Genomic DNA, 18465 nt, shown 5'->3' with positions numbered 1-18465 from the left:
GTCGGCTATTCGTGTTGGAGTCCTTCTCTTTTTATGTTCCATTTATTCCTTATATGTTGTTCCTCTTGAATAGTCCCTTCGAAAATTGCTGAGCACCAAATTTCTTTCGTCTCTTTGCAAAGAGACGATTGATATTGTAAACCGTAGTTTCACTTGGTATAAGCCGTTTATCATTCATTTCCGAAAGTAATTTTTTCACCTCAGCTAGGCACGACACTTTGGAGGCCCTGTCCAGCTCTGGCTGATTAGAGAGGTCACACCAACCAGAGATTAGTATGTCATAAGTCGAGGAATTAGGCGACGATCCCCTTAATTGCATCTCCTTAAGAAGCTCTCGAGCTTGGACCATTTTTTCTACCTTAGAAAAACCATTGATAAGCACGTTGTAGGTGCCAGTTGTTGGAACAAATCCTTTGGCAATCATTTCACAATAAACTTTCACGGATTCCCTATTATTTCCAATCTTACCATGCCCAGATATCAATGTATCATATGTTGAAGCATTAGGATTCAAACCTTTTTCCTTCATTAAGTGAAATAATTCATCTGCTTCTTTCATCAAACCAGCAGTCGAGAGACCGTTCAGAAGGATATTGTAAGTGACAATATTTGGTGTAACTCCATTCGGTAACATCTGAGAATATACAGCAAAAGCCTTCTTTACATGGCTGCCTGTGCAATATCCATGTATAAGCGCATTGTAAGTTACTGTGTCAGCTGAAAAGCCTCTTCTTGTCATATCTTCTAAAACAGAAACAGCTTTCAGTGTCATCCCTAGTCTGCATAAGACGGTGATGAGAGTGTTGAAAACTGCCTGGTTAAGTTCAAGCCCTGCAGAAACAAGATGTTCATGCATTAGCAGAATGTCATCGGCCCTTCCATTCCTTGAGGATGCATCAAGCAGAAATCTGTGAATGGCAATGGTAGGTGAAAGGCCTAAAATCCGCATCTCATTCAATACATTCATAGCTTTATCAATTTCACCAGCTTTACAAAGACCTCTGATGAGAATGTTACAAGTGATGTAATTTGGCTTTAACCCACAATTTTGCATGTCATCCCAGAGTTTTAACGCATGTGCAAACTTACTCTCTTTACAGTATGCGTTAATCATCGTGTTGCATGTAATGAGGTCCGGGGACAGATCCAACTCTCTCATCCTGGCATAAACAGATTGTGCCTCGTATTTACCAACCTTCAAAAGACCATTAATTAAGACATTGTATGCAACAACATCAAACGGTATATTTTTCTCTGTCATTTCCTGGGCCAAGGTAAGAGCAGCCGACTCCTTTCCCTCTTTGAAAAAACCATCCATCAAAGATGCATAGTTTACATGATCAAGTGACAAACCCCTAGACATCATATCTTTAGCTAATTCAACCGCTTCACACATCCTTCCAGATCTTTTCAAGTTGTTCACAAAAGCATCTAGTACAAAAGTGTTTTCCTCTAACCCTATTAATTCATTTCGTTATAGAGATCAAGAGCGACTGTTTCTTTACCTGCCTTGAAATATCCATCAATTAGTGCAGCATAAATATATACATTTGGTAAGATATTTTCGCCTACCATCTTCCCCATAATGTTAAAAGCATCATCAAGCATTCCTTTCCTGACATAGCTGTTTATGATAGAAGAATAAGTCACGACATTAGGAACAACATTTTTTTCCTTCATTTCTTCCAATGCAGATTCCGCACCAGTTATATTTCCCAATTTGCAACGACCATCAATCAAAGCTGAATAGGTGATCGGATTAGGCACCAATTTGTGCTTTAAAAGAGTAATAAAAATGCTTTCTGCCTCTTTTGGCTTCCCAGCCTTAAAAAGTCCATCCATCAGTATAGTGTACACAACAACGTCAAAGACAATGCCACGAACAACCATGAGACTTTGAAGGGAAAAAGTATCCATAGAATTCCCTTCTTTGAAGAAACTGTGGATAAGAGTAGCATACGAGACATGATTGGGATCCACACCCATCTTCTCCATCTCCATCATAAGCATTTTCGCTTCAGCTAACTTCCCATGCTTGCAGAGGCCATTTATGATTGAACTATAAGTAATAACATCAGGCAAAATCCCATTAGCAACCATTTCTTCATACAGAGAAAGTGCTCCTTCAAGCCCTTCTTGCTTACAATAGGCACTTATAAGCGTGGTGTGCGTAATAATGTTCGGTTCCAATACCACACCGTTATCTATCTCCTTTTGATTACCATTACTACCCAAAATCTTAAAGTCACTCTTCCTACGAGACTCCAAAATCTCATGTATTAAAGTTTTAGCCATAAAGAAATCACCTCTTTTACAAAATCCATTTATCAAAGTATTATAACTAATGATATCAGGAACCAAACCTTCCATTCTCATCCTATCCATCAAATCGACTGCATAATTCATATCTCCACTCTTACAATATACATCAATCAATATGTTGAACCCTATAACATCCTTACAAATCCCACCGGTGGTCAAATTATACATAACCCACTCTCCATATCTAACCAATCCAATTCCACAAAATCCCTTCACAATTATATTGCAGGAACAAGCATCAAAAGCTATACCTTTTTTGACCATTTCAGACAAAAAAACGAAACCATGATGAGCCAAACCTTGCTCGCAAAAACCCCAAATCAAAGTATTATAAGTAACAGTGTCAACAATGTTCTTGGCACCAAAACTTCTAAGCAACTCCAAGGAAATGCTCAAATTACCAACTTTGACAAAAGAATGAACCAAAATATTTACAGTGAAAACATTAGGCAAAACCCCACAGGCTATCATCTCAGAGTAAAGTAGCATTACCTCAGAAACCAAGCCAGAGGCATTGAAACTATAGATAAGGCGATTCCACAGGAACAAAACGGGAATAACACCATGTTTCCTCATGTTCAAAAATGTCTCCTTGGCATGTGAATATCTTCCACGGGTTAAGTACAATTGAATTAGAGTGCAGAAAAATGAGGCGTAAAGATGGGTCTTGGCTGTGGGGATTATTGGATTGGAAAGGGTTTTTGTAGACAAGGGTGGTGGGGTGGTGGAGGGGTGAAGGGGTGAAGGGTGTTTGGGTGAGAAGAAAGTGGAAGATCTTGAGAGAAAATGGAAGGGAAAAGGCGATTTTTTATAGGAACTGAAATATTTAGCATAACTTGAATCTTTTGGATTCTATTTGGCATATGAAAAAACTAATGGAGGTTTGAGAAAAGTGGTTGCTTCTTGGAACTGAAACTGAGCAGACAATGAAAATCGAAGAGTGCTTCTCTTCGGTGTCGATGGTTGAAACTTCAGTAAAAGGAAGATGAACTACCGCTGTCGTTTCACATTTTGGGGGAAATTTTTTAGGTAAATTCATGTGTTTGTTTGTCTCTTAATAGAATTATTTAACGTTGAATGTTGAATCGTGTTTATTTCGTATCTCTGAATGATTCAGTGTTGACTGATTCAGTAAAACAGTGTTGAATAATTCAGCACAGAAGTACATTTTGAATCATTCAGAACCAGTTATCAAACATCATGTCACATTCAGAGTCAAACCATTCAAAGTCTATGAATTATTCAGTATTTGAATTATTCAGCGTTTAATTATTCTGAAGTAAACAAAAAGCCTCTTACTCTATAATCTACTAAATTATGTGATAGATTGTATTTTAACCTAGACAACAAATTTTATAAATTAAATCATAAATTTGATTTTAATTTTAATTAAACTATACTATTCAAAAAATTAAATAAATTATCGATCAAAATTAAAATCATTAATGTAATAATTACATCATTTTATATAATAACATATTTAATCTTTGTTATACTTTTTTCATAAATAGGTGACCAATTTTTTTTAAATAATTTATGTATATAATGTTACAAACGTTTTTACTTTAGGTGTCTGAACCGTAATTGCAGTTAATTCTCTTCGTTAAGTGACACGTGTCACATCTACGCTAATTTTAATTTTTTTAAAAAATTAAAATATATATTATATTTATTTTTTTAAAAACTCTTAATTTCTCTTAAATTATATAAAAAATCAAATTCATAACCTTAACTCATTGATGTCGCCATTGTTGGTCATGACCATCGTCACCAATATAGTCACTGCTATCTTCTTAGTCATACGTTATCTTAGTTGTCACCAATTGGACGTCGGGTTCGCGTGGAGTCATGATTTTTCATCCTAGGGTTTACGGGATACAAAACGTCAATTGATCGTAGTTTCATAGGGTTATTGATTGTTGGGAGAGGTGAGGTCGGATGGAGTTTCGTCGACGGCAAAAGGCGGTAGTCAACATGTGCTTATGAGTTGAAATGAGGGTTTTCAAAGTTTTTGGGATATTTCAAAATTTTTAAAAATATATATATATTTTTTAAAATTTTAAATAAAATTTTTAAAATTACCAAAATATGACATAATTAACGGAGAAAATTAACGGTGTTTACAACCAGACACCTAAAATGGTAATGTTTGTAATGTTAGGTACCCAGATCATTCAAAAATAAGTTTATGCACATATTTGTGAAAAACGCTATAGTTTGAACACTTATTTTATAATTAAGATTGAATTTTATTATTTAATAAATTTAATTTTTTAAAAAAAGATTATCAATTTAATACGTAAACACAAACACAAATGGATAAACTTCTTATAATCTAATGCTTTAACCCCAAAACTACTCTTAAACTTTAATTATAATTTATATAAAATTAATATATGGCGTACTTCTTTAATATTTCAACTTAAAAGAAATCAATTTTACAATAATTTCTCAAATCTTCCCCAAAATCAATTTGGCGAACTCTAAATCTCTTTCAGGAAGCCTTCAAACGCACCCACTAAGCCTCCATCGCGCGAAGGTATTGAGTAGGACAACAGTTTCAGCAGCGAGGGACGGATTAACTTCAGCTGAAGCGAGCAAGATTCTGTTTTGAAAGTTGCGATTGAATACATACATTTTTACTAAAATTTCTAATTACAATTGCGGTCGTATCTTTTGTTGTGTTAATTATAATTTTGTACACAACGGATGTTATTGTAATTATTAGAGATATTGCGATCAGGGTCTCGGATAATATCATTACCATTATCTAACGACAGTTGTTTCAATAAAAAAAATCACAATTTAAAGCAAGGTTCAATACCAGTAGAACTGGATTATAAATTACAAATTGTTTGATCATATTAAGTATTCCATGCCTAAATCTAAATAACATGATAAAAAAATATCATTTCAATATATTATAATCCAAGGCAAACTCCAACTTATTAACTTTCCAGATCCTTGATAAAAAAAAGAGAGTCAGAAAACATCCAAGAACAAGAACAGCCAGAGGCTGTACATCGATTCCAAGTTGAGCAAAATGCAGCACTACTAAACTAACTAAACACGACCATCAAGGAAACACTCTAGCTTCACATCCCCACCTTTCAAAAGGCAATGGATTTCTTTAGGAGGGTCCAGCCCCAACCTCTGAGCTCTTTCCCAACGAGCCAGCCGCGTTATCCCAAGGCACGGTCCATATGCCATGTTCATATCAAATTCCCTCAAGGCTCGTTCCTCGTCACAGAAATCATCTGCTCCCATTGAAAAGCAAAAACAATAGTATTCAGTTTTAATGAATAAACATTCCGATTAGAACAAAAGAAAGAAAAAAGGGAAAATGACCTCTGGTATGGAGGGCTGGAGTTTGGGTGATATCGGAAACAAAAGATGGGGTTTTGGTTGATTTTGATTTGGTGATGCATCCCGTAGCGGTGGTGGTGTGGTTCTTCTTCTTCTGCCTGTAAAAGCCCCTCATGTTGGTGGATGTTCTTGCCATGCTCGAATCTCCGGTTCAAATTCAAATTTTGAATTCTTTGTTTCGTGGACTCTGCATTGTGGGGATTCTCTGTATTTATCGTGCAAAGGGGCAATAGTGATAATATCAAATTCTGTATGCGATGGGCTTTGCTTTGGGTCTAATGGCTTAGCTCGGCCTAAGAACAGGGCTTAACAAAACGTTATTTTATAATAAAAAAAATTATTAAATGATTTATTTCTATTATCAATTTTATCGTATTTTATAATAATTGGTTTTAATTATAATTATGGTAAATTATGTGTTTAATTGTCTAATTATCACTTTGAATATAATTACCACCTTATTGGATGAAAAAATCTTTTACTAAATAAATAAAAATTAAGAACATATCCTCTAATCAAGTAGTGACATGTGTCAACATCCAATTGAGAATCAAATTTATTTTGATTAAATTAAATTATGATCAAACTGATAGAATATATAAATATTGAAAACCAAATATGAAATTATACTAAGTTTTTTAACTGTAACATAATCTCCTCCATTAAAAGTTAACAGAAAATAAGTAATTAAAACATTTAAATAGTTTGATGGGTTAATTGATCAAATCAAAATAAGATGATCAAAATAAAAATATACAATAAGTTAATGGTCATCCGTGTAGTTTATACTAACCTTTCGTATAAATATCACATTTAAACCCTACTGCTACAACAAAATAAATTCCTAGCCTCCGTTCACTTCACTTTCAGTCTCTTTCCTTCCCTTGCATTCAAGTAAACTCTAAAAAGTCGCACTTTTAGATGCTGAAGAAAAAATTGGGTCTTGACTATCAGTTGCTGATTTGGCTACAATTGTTGCCCGATAACCTGTTTTGATGCAGAAGATGTCTTTGATGATTTTGAACGCAGATTCTGAAATAAAAGAGCATTGGAGATTAGGTATGCAATTCGTTTTCAAGTTCAAATCTACCTTTTATGTTACGAAGATATTAGATAAGATTTCTGATTTGAAAGTCAAATTTCAGAATAGGAGGTGTGGTTGTTGTGGAATTGGAGGTGTGGGAAAGATTTTATTTGTTAAATTAGTATTTAATAGTTTTAATCTTTTTAATATAATGATATGGGTGTGTGTTTCTGAAGACATAGATCTCACAAATTTAGAAAAATATTAGAACAATAATATCAAATAGTTTTAATAATAAAAAATGATAAATATTGTAAAATTAGTTATAATATTCATTTTACGATGTCTAAAACAAATATAATTAACAGAATAGATATGTTTAGAATGAAGATAATAGAAAATGGTAATAAAATAATAATAATAGATGAATAGATTGAAAGATGGTCTCAACATCCAGAATGAGAAGTCATGTCTCAATAAATAGGATAATCTTAGTCGGTTGAAGGGTAATATATGATGTATGGACAGAATATAATAGAAAATGAGAGGAATAGACTATGGATGGATTAAACAATGATATATGAGTGATTTTATCATCGTTTTGATGGTGATGTTTGAAAATGTTTGTAATTTTTTTAATGGTTGAATTGGGAGGTGTTGGAACTTGGCAATGGGTTGATGAAGTTTTGGTCTGTTTCTATTTTGATTTGAGATGGAAATTGTGCTTCACATGAGTGTAAGGTCTTAAAAATATTGTTGTACAATACAGTGCATTCTAGCCTGTAAATATGAATACATTCATATTTGTAAATGTTCCTGAATTTACACAATTTCTTTATGGTCTATGACATTTGAATAATCAAATCAAACGTTATGGAGTATAAAGTTTGATATCTAACGAGAAGTTTTGAGTATTGGAATGATAAAAACACGTGAATGGTTAATATTGCGACAGTCCTAGATCATGGATTGTTCTGTTTCGGGTGAACGATGCGGACTCAAAACCGGTGCAGATCGGTCTGGTATTGCTCGAATCTCCCGTATATGACTGTGGTAATGGAATTTTCTCTTCAGAAATCATCAGCCTCAAGATCCCATGCTTATGGTAAGAAGAGCTAATGTGTTGCAATGGCTTACCACTTATCGTTACGTATTTGGAGTCGACGTTTAGGAATCAATTCTCATAAAAGTGGTATATTATTTCACCTCTTACGTGGTGCAAGAAATGTTGGGTTGATATTCACAACTAAATAAGTGGATACCATGATATTAACCTGCCAGAAGAAAATTTATATCATGAATCCCTTTCTATTATATCAACTATGGTCTTATAGCATCTATAAGAAAACCATTCGTTTCATTTTTAATGTTATTTTATTGATGCACGAATCAAATTGTTACACTGGTTAAAGGAATAATTGTTAACCTAGAGATCTCAAGTTCGAGCATATTGGATATTAGGAGTGTTTGAGAATTCATTGTCAAATGGGTTAGGAATTTTTCAAACAAATACTACCTCTTGTAATCACATTTAAATTAATTAAAAAGTATTATTATTTATTTTGAATTAATCATTGGTATTGATCTATTGATTGATTAATTCAATTCGGGTATTGCAGGGGAGAGGGCGACTTTCCCAATTTAGTTTGTTCTATTTGCAAATGTTAGGATTTGAACCCCTGACTTTGTTTAAGGGACCTAGTGTCTTATTCTACTAGACCAATTGATTGTTGGTAAAAAATATAATATATTAATTTATTGATAATATTAAAAGATGATAAAATAAATAATTTTTATCTGTTAAGACCATAAATAATGTGATTGAGAAAAATTTATCATATAATCTTTTCCCTACCAACAATAAAGCTTTAAAAGCTTTTCAAATCCATGGATTCATGCCTCAGCTCAACTCTATTTGAATTTATGCAAATAATTCTTGTATTTTTCTTTATAATTATATTAATTTAAAACTTTTAGTTATACTTGTTATTACAAGTTAATCGATAAGCAGAATAAAAAATAAAATAAATAAATTGGTAAACTATGTTTTTAGTCGCCCAATTATTTGTGTGATTTTATACTTTATTCTATTTAAAATTATAATTGCACTTGTTCTTATAACCTTTTTCGTATAAATATCACATTTCAAACCCTAGCCCCTACTCTTATCAACAATATCAACAAAAACAAAAACAAAAACCTAGCCTCTTTCTTAATCACTTGGCGTTCACTCTCTTTCCTTACCTCGCAGTCTAAGTAAACTCTAAAAGTCGCACTTTTAGATGCTGAAGAGAAAAACTGGGTCTTGACTATCAGTTGCTGATTTGGTTACAATTGTTTGACCGGTTACCTGTTTTGATTCGGAAGATGTATTTGGTGAATTTGAACGCAGATTCTGAAATAGAGGAGCATTGGGGACGAAGTATGCAATTCATTTTCGGGTTCAAATCTACCTATTATGTTACGAAGATATTAGGTAAGATTTCTGCTCTGAAAGTCAAATTTCAGAATTGGAGTTGTGGTTGGCATGGGATGGGAGGTGTGGGAAAGATTATATTTATTAATTTAATTTTAATAGGGGTAGTTTTTTTAATATAATGGTATAGGTCTGTGTTTCCGATGACATAGACTTCAAAAAGATTAGAATAGAATATCACTACATGATATTAAATATTGATAATAATAAAAAAATGATAAATATTTTAAAATTAATATATTATCATTTTTATATGATGTTTGGAACGAAGATAACATAAAGTAGCCTAGAGTATTAGATATGTATAAATCGAAAGATATAAAAGATAGTTGTAACATATAACTTTTATGTAGTTCTAGATTACTTTGATGTGAAGAATATTGGACTTGCATGGGTAGAGTATAATAAAATATAAGAAGAATAGATTATGTACGGGTGGAACAATGATATTTGAGTGTTTTTGTCATTCGTTTTGATGTTAATGTTTGGAAATTATTGTAATCTTTTGTTCGGTTGAGCTTGGAGGTATTCTGAAGATTGCACTTTGGTAATGTGTCAATTAAGTTTCAATGTTCAGTGACGGCGTTGGTAGTTGTTTCTGTTTTGATTTGAGATGTAAATTGTGCTTCACATTGATGTAAGGTCTTAAAAATATTGGTGTAGATTGCAGTGCATTCTAGCCAGTAAAAAAGACATTAAATTGAGGTATAGCAAAATAATGTATCCACACCTTTGTATGCGTTTCTGTATCAATAAATCATGTTCTCAGCTCCATTTACTTTTCTTTTGAAATAGCATCAATATACGCAATTTCCTTATGGTCTATGCCGTTTGAATAATCAAATCAAACGTTGAGTAGTATAAAGTTTGATATCTAATGAGAAGTTGTTTTGAGTATTAGAATGATAAAAAAAATATGGTAAGATGGAATGGTTGTTATTGGGACAATCCTAGACCATGGATGGTTGTGTTTTGAGTGAACGGTGCGGACTCGAAACCGGTGTAGGTTAGCCCGATATTGTTCTTGTCTCTGGTGTATTACTGTGGTAATGGGTTTTTCTCTTCAGAAATCATCATCCTCAAGACCCCATGATCAAGGTACGAAGAGCTGATGTGTTGCAATGGCTTACCACTTATTGTTAAGTCATTGGACTCAACGTTTAGGATTCAATCAATTCTCATAAAAAGTGGTATATTATTTCACCTCTTACATGGTGCAATAGATGTTAGGTTGATCTTCACAAGTAAATAAGTGGATGCCATGATATTAATACACCACACCTATCAAAAGAAAATTTATATCATGAATCCTTTTCTATGATCAATTATGGTCTTATTATATCTATTAAAATCATTTACTTCATTTTTAATCTTATTTTATTGGTAATATTAAAATATATGAAATAGGTGATTTTTATTAGTTAAGATCTTAAATAATGTGATTGAAGAGGATTTATCCTATAATCTTTCCCTACCAACAATAAAACATAAACTCTTTTCAAATTCAAGGATTCATGCCTCAGCTAAATTCTATCTGAACTTGTGCAAATAATTCTTGTATTTTTCTTCATATTTATATTACTTTAAAACTTTTAATCCTAAATAAACTTTTAGTTATATTTGATATTACAAGCTAATCGATAAGCAGAAAAATAAATAAATGAGTATACTATGTATTTAGTCACTTAATTATTTGTGTGGTTATGTTTTAACCATTCTGTTATATATATTTTTAAAAGAGAAAATAACCTCAGAGACCAAAAATCCCATATAATATACGATTTTAATCAACTTTTTTTGGATTTGCCAAAATTACCAACAAAATCGCAATGCGATCGCTAATTCGCAACGCGATCTCCATTATCGCAAATCAGTTTCCAGATTCACAACGCGATTATGACTATCGCAATGCGATTTTCCAATTTCGCGTTGCGATTTTTCCAATTCGCAATGCGAATAAGTAAATCGCAATGCGAATTTGGAAAATCGCAATGCGATACTGACTATCACAATGCAATTTTCCTAATTCGCATTGCGATTTACGTATTCGCGTTGCGATTTTCATAATTCGCAATGCGAATACGTAAATCGCAACGCGATTAAGTAAATCGCAATGCGAATTAGGAAAATCGCAATGCGAATACGTAAATCGCAATGCGAATACATAAATCACAATGCGAATACGTAAATCGCAATGCGAATACGTAAATCGTAATGCGATTTACATAGCGCCATTTGTATTAACGCGCATTTTTTTTTCAAATTCCAAACACGAATTTTTTTCTTAATATATCGGAAACTGAACCGTCCACAGTAATCGCAACTCATAACCTCAAACCTAAAATCACAACACTCAGTCCCATCTCCATCTCTCACTCTCTATGGCGAAATTTGTCCTCATCTCCGAAGATTTCCGTCCCTATCGCCGGCGAAATCCCTCACAACTATTCACGGTCAGAAATCCCTCACAACCATTCACGGTCAGAAATCCCTCACAATCATTCAGAAATGGAAAATCAACCTCCGAGGGTTAGTTTTTTTAATTATTTTTATTTTGAAATTTTTGCATTATTTTAGGTTTTTCATATTGAAATTGATGATAAGTTTACTGGTAATTTCAATAATAGATTAACCATTTCACTTAGATTTCTTATTAAATTCATTCGATTGCTGCCAATACTGCTAAACTATTTAGCATGTGAAGTTAGTATTTGTCTTTTGGTTGAAGTAATGCAGAAGAAGAATAGTTTCGAGAATGAAAATCGCAACGCGGAAATAACTATCGCAACGCGAAATGAAAATCGCAACGAGATAATCGCAACGCGAAACCAAAATCGCATTGCGATTTTCATTTCGCGTTGCGATTCTCTCGTTGCGATAGTCATTTCGCGTTGCGATTCTCTCGTTGCGATAGTCATTTCCGTGTTGCGATTTTCATTATCTCGTTGCGATTTTCATTTCAACCAAAAGACAAAACAGTGTTGCAAATTTTAGTTTCAAGAATAAACTACTATTTATGTTTATTGATTTTGGTATATCTTCACAGTGTAGTTTTTGGTATATCTAACTTGGTATGTTTATTGTTTTTGTAGAATTTTTTTTCGGCTTCATTGACATTAAGGAATAAAGTTAGCCTAGCCACTACAATTGCTTCGAAGCTTTCACCTGCAAAAAGAAAATTGTTTGAGGAAACCTACTTCGGGCCATGGCTGAGAGTACAGCATCCAGGTGGAGATGCTAATTTGACCCATTTGTGGCTTCAGACCATGACTAGCGATCTACCCGACAGTATACAACGTGGTGAGGAAGAGATATGGTTTCATTTTCCACCGCCGTATACTTGTTTTGGGCGGAAGGAGTTCTGCTTAATCACTGGTCTACGATTTGGACACGATGATGTAGGCCGGTACACTCGTCATATCACCCGCCCATCATGGTTATCCAGGGTTTTTCCTGATGAGTCAATAGAGAAGCCGAACTTACACGTCGACGACATGAAGAAATTGTTTAATAAGAAAGATGGTTTTACTCGGATGAATGACGTCGATGTTGTCCGAGTATGCCTTCTACTACTTTTGTATGCCAGCTTTTTAGGCAGAGAGGCCAGACAACCTATTCCTCAGGAGCTAATATTATTGGTAGAAGACCTAAATGCATGGAATCTGTTTCCGTGGGGTTCATATATATGGAAAGCTACCTGGACTAAGTTGTCGTCTGCCTTTGATGACCGCAAAAGTTTGCGGGGCGATGGGTCGAAATACACTTTGTCAGGCTTTGTTTGGGCCTTTAAGGTAAGAATTTCTATATAATATTTTCAAAATTATAATTAATTATTTAACAATTACTAATGTTTGTTATTATATTGTTTGTAGATTTGGATATTCGAGGCTTTCCCCAGCATGCAGACATATGCATTAAAAACCTCAAATGGTATTCCTAGGGCTATTTCCTGGAAGAGGAAACGTCTGTTGGATTGGGAAGACTTAATACCATATGCGACAATAAATAATGTAAGTTAACACAAATACTATCATATATAAACAAGTTATTAATAGTAGACGTTTAACTTTGTTTGAGTTTTTATATTTTTAGGAGGCCAACATTCCATTAATGAGACTGACACCCACGGAGGCTGAGCTTGTCACTGATTGGTGGCAAGCTAGTCAGCGTTTTCTTGATGGTACGAATGATGAGCAACCTCCACTTCCTTCACTTCGAGAGCCATCACCTCACCCAGAGCCATCACCTGATCGACCCGACTATACACCTCTACAACGAGAGCCATCACCTATCCAGTCACATCATCGAGCCTCTTATCCACCATCACCTCATGATAGGCGATCGGAAAAGATGCCACGACTTCTATCTCCCTGTTCTCCACCTCCACCTCCACGGAATGAGTCAAGGGAGTTACGTGATGAGGTCAATGCCTTGCGTGAGGATATCGGTACTCTACGCGATAACGATGGTGCATGGCGTGTGGAGGTGTCTACTTTACGTGGTGAGGTTGCCGCTCTACGTGAGATGGTAGTATCGTTACAGAATGAGGTTCATACTCTACGCAACGAGGTAAGTTTAAGATTTTTCATATTTAACTTGATGATAAATTTACTCGTAATTTCACTTAAATTAACCATTTCACTTAGATTGCTTAGTAAATTTATTCGGTTGCTGCCAATACTGCTAAACTGTTTATTAACAATGTGAAGTAAGTATTTGTCTTTTTGTTTTGTCTTTTGGTTGAAGTAAATTTATTCGGTTGCTGCCAATTATACTAAACTGTGTATTCTTTAACACTGTGAAGTTAGTATTTGTCTTTGTTTTGTCTTTTGGTTGAAAGTTTGAAATATATTTGTTTTTGTTTTCACTGTTTAAATATCATGTATGTTTATTTACTGATATTTGTATTTAATTATTTAGCGGACAGATAAGGTGGATGCTTTACGTCGGGTTTTTCTTGCACGACAGAGTTCACGCATCAGACGGCGTGCACGTGCTATTAAGTCTCCGTACACCCCAATAGTGCGAAGGCACCGCAAGAAGAAGCCCGAGTCGCCTGTCATCCCTCAAGAGTCCACTCCTATCGTTGAAGAGGCCCCTATCATTCCTCGAGAATCCCCTCCCACCGTTCAAGAGGCCACTGTCATCGTTGAAGAGGTCCCTCCCACCATTCAAGAGCCCGATTCACATGACGTCATATGTAGGATTCTTGAGAAACCCTCTGACGTGCCGGACATGATGGATTCAAGTTGGCTCTCGTATGAGTTACCGGCCAGTACCATACCGGTATCTGAAGTGGAGAGGAAACAACTACCGGACACAATTCTGGATAACACCCTTTGGGCTAAGACCGCAGTTGATTTTTATCTACATGAGCGGAGCCAGGGGTGTTTCACTGACATATGAAAGCTCAACGATGATATCTATTTGTTGCTTGATCGGTCTTGGTGGGGCGTATTATTAGGGGTCGAAGACAATGGCTATTTCGATGGAGGGGTAAGTCTTATATTTTTCTTATATTTTAATTTGATTTTTTTTTTTAAATTTATGTAAGTTACTAATGTATGTCTTTTTTGTAAAACAGCATATCGATGTGGGTGTCACGTCTTCTAATAATTAGGAAACTTAAGGAAAATAAAAGAAATACACGATATACAATTATGCCGACGTCTTTTAACGCCGTTCACTTGAAGAATCAACGAGATGAATCATTTGCGTTGGGCAATGGACAAGCTAAACTTTATCCTGTATGGTGGGAGGTCGATAAGGTTAGTGTTTATTTTAGATTGAGTTTAAAGGTATTCATAAATAAGTGCGCAAATGAATGAATTATTACTTATGATTACATGTTTTTATCCCTGTTTTGGAACGTAAACATTGGCTTCTCGTCGAGCTTCAGATCCCATCCATTAAGGCAATAGTATATGACAGCATGATAAATTACATATCATTGGCTGATTTAAGAGATATTATTAAGGGATATAGCTCTCATTTGGCTAAATTCTTGGATGCGATAAATTATTGGACTCGTTCTGGAAACAAAAAGCCAAAGAAGCTCAATATTACAGTTAGCAGAGACGAGACCGCACCACAACAAACGAAAGGACCCAGAGGGGATTGTGGTCCTCTTGTATGCTTGGCGTTGGACCGTTTGATCACAGGAAGTATAAAGTATCTACCTCCCACCGATAGAGATAGAGCTGCAGTAGGCTTGTGGTTTCGGCATTATATGGCTAGATCGATATATACGAGAGGCTGCCTACATGCATCCGCGTTATAAAAATGTCCATAAACAATTGGTATGTTTATAGGCTTGTGGTTTGAAAATGTTTGGTTAAGTACCTAGAATTCAATAATTTGTTGTTTGTAGGTTTTAGATGTGTAAAAAGTGTTGTTTGAGCAAATGTTTGGTTTATGCAGGTTAATCTCAGAAGTGAGATGCGTGAAAATGATGTATGGCTGCAAAAGTTGATTCAATAATAGATGAGGAAATAAGAATTATTGCTTATTTTTTGATTGTTTAATTGATTTGTAAAATGTGATTTGTAAAAGTTGATTTGTTTAATTGATGTTAACATAATTCTTATTTGTGCTTGTTTAATTGATTGAAATGTAATGGTTGATTTTGTTGATTTCAATCTGCATTATGTTGAAGGCAAAAATTACTATCGCAATGCGAAATGAAAATCGCAACGAGATAATCGCAATGCGAAATGAAAATCGTAACTAGAGAATCGCAATGCGAAATAAAAATCGCAACGACAAAATCGCAACGCGAAACTAAATTCGCGTTGCGATTTTCATTTCGCTTTGCGATTCCCTCGTTTTGATTTTCATTTCGCATTGCGATTCTCTCGTTGCGATTTTCATTTCGCATTGCGATTATCTCGTTGCGATTTTCATTTCGCATTGCGATAGTAATTTCCGCGTTGCGATAGACATTAAGATGATTACGAACGTCATTTCCGTGTTGCGATAGTCAAATGGTTGCCTAATAAGTGATAACAACTGAACAGATCATAGCAATTTTCAAACTCAAGTTACTAATACATGCCTAACTGAAAATGTTAAAAGTTCACACATAAAATCTACATAATACAAAGTTTGCATTTAAAAATCACCTAAGTTAACAGTCCCAAAAGGTGAAGCCAGTTGTGATTGGGATTTTAAAGATGATTGCGATTTTGATTGCCTTTTTCTTGACACCATATGAGCTTTGGATTTTGATGATGATCCATATTTTGGTAGAGGAAAAGATGATTGTGATGGCACTGGTGATCCACATGTCACCTTGTATGACCACTTTCCTTGCACCGACTACATGTCGATCTCTTCTTTTCTTCACCCTTAGACGGTATACGATCGTGACTTTTTGGTCGGCCAGGTAGCCTTCTGTCCATGGCTGGTGGCAAAACTGTTTGTAAGTCATATGGTATGTCCCACTCAGAAGGATGTGGAATAGGGTAGACAATCTCGGCATAAGTCTGTCGATATACTTCTGTAGTGTAGCAATCCATAGCGTATGTGCTTGAATCATCTTGGTTTAGATGAAGAGCAACTTTTATAACATGGCCACACGGATAACCAGATGTTTGCCATTTCATACAACTACACGTCCTTGCATTTAAATCGACAAGCCCATTTAAGTTATTATCCAGTACTTCAAACAAAGTGTTTGAACATGGTTCAACTCTCAATGACGTTGACTTCACAACACATTTCGTTATCTTTTTTTCAGTCCATGGTGTAACACAATATTCCAATGTTCCTGTAAATTTAAATAAATAATACTTAGTAAAATATATGATAAGTTACGAATTCAAAGAAATAATACCTGCATGGTTTCTTTTCTTGTAGTACCACTGTTGAATAGAGGCTCGAAAAAACTCCATTAACATAGTAATGGGTAATTTCCGGGAATGACGACTTAGAGCGTTGATTGATTCTGCACTATTAGACGTCATGAAACCATATCTTGCTCCAAGTTGATGTACTCTTGACCATCTTTCAAACCCGACATCTTCTCGTGTTTGAGCACACTGAGGCAAAATACGTCTTAAACAATTTATATGCTTATTGAAATCCACTTCCCGATAAGCTTTTACAGCCTTCCAGTATGTCCATTTGTGCTTTTTTATACCAGCAGACCTTGATTTTAGATTTCTATACAAATGAACACCACAAAGTCCATGAAAAGCATCTGGGAAACACCTTCTAACAGCGTTGTCAATTGAGTTTGCCCTATCGGATATGATTTTCAAATTGCTAATAGAACCTATGCAATCCCTAAGATGCCCCATAAACCATGTCCATGAATCAGAGGTTTCAGATTTGCCAACCCCGTAAGCTATTGGCAATATCCCATTGTTAGCATCAATGGCTACTGCTAATAAGTTTACTCCAAGGTATCGACCTTTCAAATGTGCTCCGTCAACTATAATAACTGGGCGCATGCAAGTAATAAACGAACGAATCTACAAAATAATATACACAAAATTATATTGATTTACTAACCGTAGCACCAATGGCGATAAACAGCAACTCAAAGCGTCCATCTCTATCTGTTTTGATATGAGTTACCGACCCAGGGTTTTTCAGCTTTAAATTGTGACAATAAGCCGGCAGTTGGGCAAACGATGCTTCTGGCGACCCCCTCAACAATTCCAAGGCATAACATTTGGCTCTCCAAGATTGAGAATATGATATACTAATCTTGAACCGAGCATTCATGTCAGTCATAATTTCATGTCCCCGATATACCCATGTATGTTTATCAATAAAAGTCCTAACTTGAAACATTTCGCAATCTTTTATCCTCTTTGCAATCATACGCCACATACATGTTTTTTCAATCATACACCTTGTTTCGAAATGATCTTTGCTTGATTTGTTAACTTTTAGTTGATAGCCATCTTCCACACATTTCGTATACAAAGCTATCTTCAAGTCTTCCTTTGTATCAAAACAATCATCTTTCTTGATACAAATAACTTTTGTGTAACTGCTTTCTTTACCAACTCTTCTTCCAGTATCTGAAGTAATTTTAGCATATTCCAGTTATACTCCCGTGGCATTTTCTTTTCTTCGGTGACTTTTTCTTCTTATTTTTCTTCTTCAGGATTATATGAATTACAGAATGGATGTTCAACATGTTCATTCACAATCGTAACTTCCTCCTCATTATCATCAACAACATCTTCCTCTGCAACGGTTGTTTCATAATCAAAATTCGGGTATTGACCAATATCAAAATCATTACACGCAGGGTCTGTTTCTT

General features: G+C 34.8%; 2 protein-coding genes across 2 annotated transcripts; both read right to left on the bottom strand.

Moving 5' to 3' along the window:
• Nucleotides 1-34: 34 nt before the first annotated feature.
• Nucleotides 35-3074, bottom strand: LOC120153652 (pentatricopeptide repeat-containing protein At5g14770, mitochondrial-like). Its single transcript, XM_039165561.1, is given in 2 exon segments — nucleotides 35-1467; nucleotides 1470-3074. Coding segments are annotated over 2 exon segments (2847 nt in total). The 5' UTR covers nucleotides 2899-3074; the 3' UTR covers nucleotides 35-49.
• Nucleotides 3075-5267: 2193 nt separating this feature from the next.
• LOC120153976 lies at nucleotides 5268-5857 on the bottom strand. Its single transcript, XM_039165834.1, has 2 exons — nucleotides 5671-5857; nucleotides 5268-5579 (listed from the first exon to the last, which is right to left on the bottom strand). The coding sequence occupies exons 1-2, from the start codon at nucleotides 5822-5824 to the stop codon at nucleotides 5386-5388; spliced, it is 348 nt and encodes a 115-aa protein (XP_039021765.1). The 5' UTR covers nucleotides 5825-5857; the 3' UTR covers nucleotides 5268-5385.
• Nucleotides 5858-18465: the final 12608 nt, after the last annotated feature.

This window comes from Hibiscus syriacus, unplaced genomic scaffold (genome assembly GCF_006381635.1).
Source record: "Hibiscus syriacus cultivar Baekdansim isolate YM2019G1 unplaced genomic scaffold, ASM638163v2 tig00111105_pilon, whole genome shotgun sequence".
Lineage (NCBI taxonomy): Eukaryota > Viridiplantae > Streptophyta > Magnoliopsida > Malvales > Malvaceae > Hibiscus > Hibiscus syriacus.
The sequence above is the reverse complement of the archived record's forward strand: the minus strand, read 5'-3'. Positions and strand labels throughout refer to the sequence as shown.

Bases quoted from the DNA above. Each gene is read 5' to 3' on its own strand.
- LOC120153976 (XM_039165834.1), bottom strand. From the start codon at position 5,824: ATGGCAAGAACATCCACCAACATGAGGGGCTTTTACAGGCAGAAGAAG. The intron at 5,580-5,670 runs GTCATTTTCCCT...CAATGGGAGCAG, and splicing joins TCCAGCCCTCCATACCAGAG to ATGATTTCTGTGACGAGGAA.